At 42.5% G+C, this 4306-nt stretch overlaps 1 protein-coding gene across 1 annotated transcript; it reads right to left on the reverse strand.

The window, feature by feature from the left end:
- Positions 1 to 1858: 1858 nt before the first annotated feature.
- Positions 1859 to 3989, reverse strand: CD93 (CD93 molecule). Its single transcript, XM_087721904.1, has one exon. It carries the CDS (start codon positions 3778 to 3780, stop codon positions 1990 to 1992), a length of 1791 nt encoding a protein of 596 aa, XP_087578030.1. The 5' UTR covers positions 3781 to 3989; the 3' UTR covers positions 1859 to 1989.
- Between the last annotated feature and the right edge of the window lie 317 nt (positions 3990 to 4306).

Raw genomic sequence — 4306 nt, forward strand, 5'->3', positions numbered from 1 at the left:
AAAATCCATTTAAAATATCCAGGCAGTCAGACTTCTGAATTTTCCTATGGCTTTCTTGATTTAACAATAGATTCAGCAAAGATGATAACTTCAGGAACATTTTTTTCCTCTGCATGCTAAGAACAGGATGTATCTGGTAGGCTGTGGCAAACTCATTATGTTAAGTTAGTTTGTGGTAATGTAGGAATCAATATCTTACATACATGGTTTAGTCCAGACTAAGCCATTTTATTTAGTCTTAATGAAATTATTACTAGAAACCAGTGTCATTTCTAATATAGTTATTTTTGTTTCAAATCCATTCTTGAATAATATTATCAAAGTGGAGAGTGATGTAGATTTAATAGCAAAAACTACAAATTGCTTAAATTAATGTGTATTAGACATTCAATTAGTTATAGAAATATTTCAATAGAAGAAACGAAGGAGATTTTTAGAGGGAAATCTTGGCCAACAGCTGCAAATCAAGTATTAAAATTGCCACTCCTAAAAATTATTCTAATGTCAAAAGCTTCTGTAAATACTTTTTGCAGGGGGAGGGAGTTATGGAGATATTCACAATTTATTTTCCTCATCTCATTAAATATTTGTGAATATATGTTCTAAGGCTGATTTATGGAATTCAAGATCACTATCAGCCTAAATAAAACTTTTAAAACCCTGCAGAAAATGGGATTTGGATAAACTACTAAACCAACCTTCCCTATGGACACTGCACTTATGGGAAAATGCCAGGAAGATATTCTGCATACTGAAATCAAATCGAATATAAAAAATGAAATCCTCTTAACATTTTTTAGTAGTTATCCCCAGGGTTGAACATAGACTGACCCAAGTTATTTTTAAAGAACTAGCCCTGAAAGAGAAATTTCAGAACTAGATGTCTGTAACATCTTTCTAAAATGTTGTCAGAATGAGGTATAAAACACACTTTATTGAACAATGTTCGGTTTTAATACAGTTCACTTTGAAATGGTTTCAAATTTTTGCTACATTCCCCAGAACTGTTTTCCTTCAAGCACCCAGTCATGAAATATGTTGGATCATAAGAGGCCTTTATATTTTTCTCCCCATGATACGGAAAGCATGAATGATGCTCCAATTGGTCGCTGCAGCTGTTTCTGTTTCAGTGAGACTGAGTCATCCACAAACAATGCGATAACATTTAGCAAAGCTTTGGGTGAGCAGCAAAACAGCAGAATCTGAAGCCTTAAGCAGGCACGCAGTACCTTTTTACTGAACCAAGTACAGCCAATTCAAGAGAAGTTAAATTTCAGTTCTGTGAATTCAGTTCCTCTGATTCCAAGCAAACTGATTTCTAGGGACAAAAATTAATTTAAACCCAAGGGCAAAAATGGATATAAGACTTCACAACTAACAAAAGTAATTTGAAAGATGATTTGACTGCGCTGTTATCACAGTGGTTTTATTGGGATTAGTTTAAGAAATATGCTTCTTTCCTTCTGGTCATATATTTTTTTTAAAGGATTGCTACAAAGTTGGCATTGGAGTAGTAAGATAAAAACTGGATGGACATAAATAGAGATGTTGCTGCTTAGAAAAATTTACCACTTGCTTCCTAGGCAAGAAGAGAAGGCTAACAAACAACTGACCATCCAGCATGTATGTAAAGTGGATTGCAAAGTCAAACATGTCACTGTTGTCAGAGATACAAATCTTGATAGAGTTACTCTTAAAAAGTTTTCTTTTTCTAGTTTCACCCTTGTGGCTTTGATGTAGAGGTGGGTCGCTCCTGGTTTGGCCCTGATCGGATGAACCAGTAGTGGTGGTGGCGGGAGGCTCCGCCCACCCGCCCGGATGCTTCTGCGCATGCACACAAGCGAATGGAAACCCACCACTGTTTTGAAGGTGTAATTGTAGCAGCCCTCTGGCAAAACATTACATGAAAAAGTTATCAGTGTACACTTTTTAAACATTTCAATGTATAACTTCCCCTTCCTTCCTTCCACACCAAACTCATATGACTGACTACAAGCCCTCCTTGCTTCCTGCCGCCCTGCTCTCCCCTTGATCTGGTACCCAAGAGTAATTATCCGTGACAGTCTTAGAATTTTTCTTGACTTCCTTGGCTTTTATTTTCTTGTAGATGACCCAAGCTAGGGCAAAAGACACCAGGAATAAAACACCCACACCGCCCAAGATAAGATATAAAAATTGCTTGGAGCCATGACTTTTCTTATCTATCCTCTCATCTCTGATGTGGGGTTTGTCCTCCAGTGCACTGCTGACCACAGGTGGCTGAAGGGTGGAATCCTGGGTGGCAGAGACTCCTTCTAGCTCAGCTTGAAGTGAAGGATCAGTCAGCAGGGCTGGTAACTCCGAAGCAGGATGAATATCTGTTGGAATCCATTCTCCTCCCTGAGTGGATGGTGAAGAGGTGCTGCTTGTTGGATCTGTGAGACAAGAGATCCCATTGGGTGCCAAAATCCATCCGTCTCTACAAGAGCACCGGTAGCTGCCAACTTGATTGATGCACATATGTTCGCAAAGGTCTTCCTGACACTCGTCCATATCAAGGCAAGAAGAGCTATTAATACCTTCCAGCTGGTATCCTGGCTGGCAGGAGCAGTGGAAGGAGCCATGAGTATTTACACAAATCTGGTCACATGGTGTGTTCCTCGCACACTCATCAATGTCCTGGCATGCCTGGTGGTCAGACTCAGCAGGCATATAGCCTAGGTTGCAATGACATGTGAAGGACCCCTTGGTATTCACACAGATTTGTTCACAAGGACTTTGAGGCGCATCACACTCATTCACATCTACGCAGCTCCGCTCATCATCAGCCAAAATATAACCAGAAGCACAGAGGCATTGGAAGCCCCCGGGGTATGGTTTACACTGTCCTTGACATGGATTGGAGCTGCAGTAGTCCACGGGGACACAGGAAAGATGATCCCTTCCAAGTTGGTATCCTGAGCGGCATGCACATTGAAACAAACCCTTGCCTTGACCCAGACACTCATGCTCACAACCCCCATTGTTGTAGCTGCAACCGTAAGTGAGCGAAGCACAAAATGGGCCTGGGCTGCTCCATTCGGAGACATTGCTGTTCGGCTGTGGCTTGCACACAAGGAAGCTGTTAGGTATCTCCTCTCCTAGGGGCTCACATGCTACTTCAGCTGTGGAGCCAAAGGGTACAGTGGCAAGGAAATAAGTGGTTACACCAAAAGGAGTGCTATAGCTGACCACGCCTGGCCCCGCCAGTACAAGTGGACGGCACATTCCCTGGAAACTGAACTTGCACAAGAAGCCTGACAATCCAGCAGTTGCACTGCCACAGAGGCTGTCTACCCAAAACAGTTCCTGAGATGAGAAGGGAGACCCCTGAAGGGTCACACACATATTTGACAAGCATGTTTCCCGGGGTTCCTGTCCCCATTTGGAGTAGTGGGTGTCCTCACCACCTGTCACCCAGCGGAAGCCCTTCAATGGACGATGTTTCTCGTAGCATTTGCCTTTCTTTCGGTGAAGCCCAATCCACAATCTTACCTCTGAAACTGTGCCAGCTTCTTCCCCTTCGGGCCTCTTGGCGAGCAGCCGTGGGACAAGCAGAGCCTCCTCGTGGCTTTTCAGAGTCATCAGGTTACCCCCGTTGTCCTTGCACTTTTGCTGAGCTTCCATCCAACTCAACCGTCCAAAATTCAGTGTGTAGCAAGTGGTCCCAGAACACAAAGCCTCTACCTCTTCACTGGGCTCAACTGTCAGTCCCAAAAACAGCAGCAGCAGCAACCAAAATACCTGCGGAGGAATCCCCATCTTTGCTGCATGAAGGAACAACCAACGGAGTGATTTCGTTGTGAGCTCAAATTCTATAAATGTCCGTAAAGCATATGCTAAGACAATAGAGCCCAGCTTGTTTGCCTCCCATATCCCTTTGGCTCAGTGGCTGGGTCATATGCATCCTGTCTTGGTTGAGAGTCTTATTTGTCACCGGAGACTCAAGTTTCCTGAGACAGTTTCATTGTCAACTGCAGTCCTTGTTGTTGTTCAGTTTGGTTTAACCTATGGGGATAGGAAACATCCCTTTTATACCCTCTCTCAATTTTCTTATTTTTAACCTAGTTCTTTTTTTTTTTTTGATGTGAGAATCTTGGTGGAATGTACACTGCCTCCCCCCACCCCCCCATTATAAAACATTGCTGAACTTTCAAACAAACCAAATAGGGCCTTCCAGTTTTGGAGTGGCATTTTTTTAAAATTGTGATTTGGACGTAAGATGCCACATCTAGATGGAAAAACGTCGTACAGCCCTTCATAATATTAACCTCTCATATTTATGATC

This window comes from Thamnophis sirtalis, unplaced genomic scaffold (assembly GCF_051295495.1).
Source record: "Thamnophis sirtalis isolate CommonGarterSnake01/CBP01778 unplaced genomic scaffold, rThaSir2_p1.2 scaffold_8, whole genome shotgun sequence".
NCBI lineage: Eukaryota > Metazoa > Chordata > Lepidosauria > Squamata > Natricidae > Thamnophis > Thamnophis sirtalis.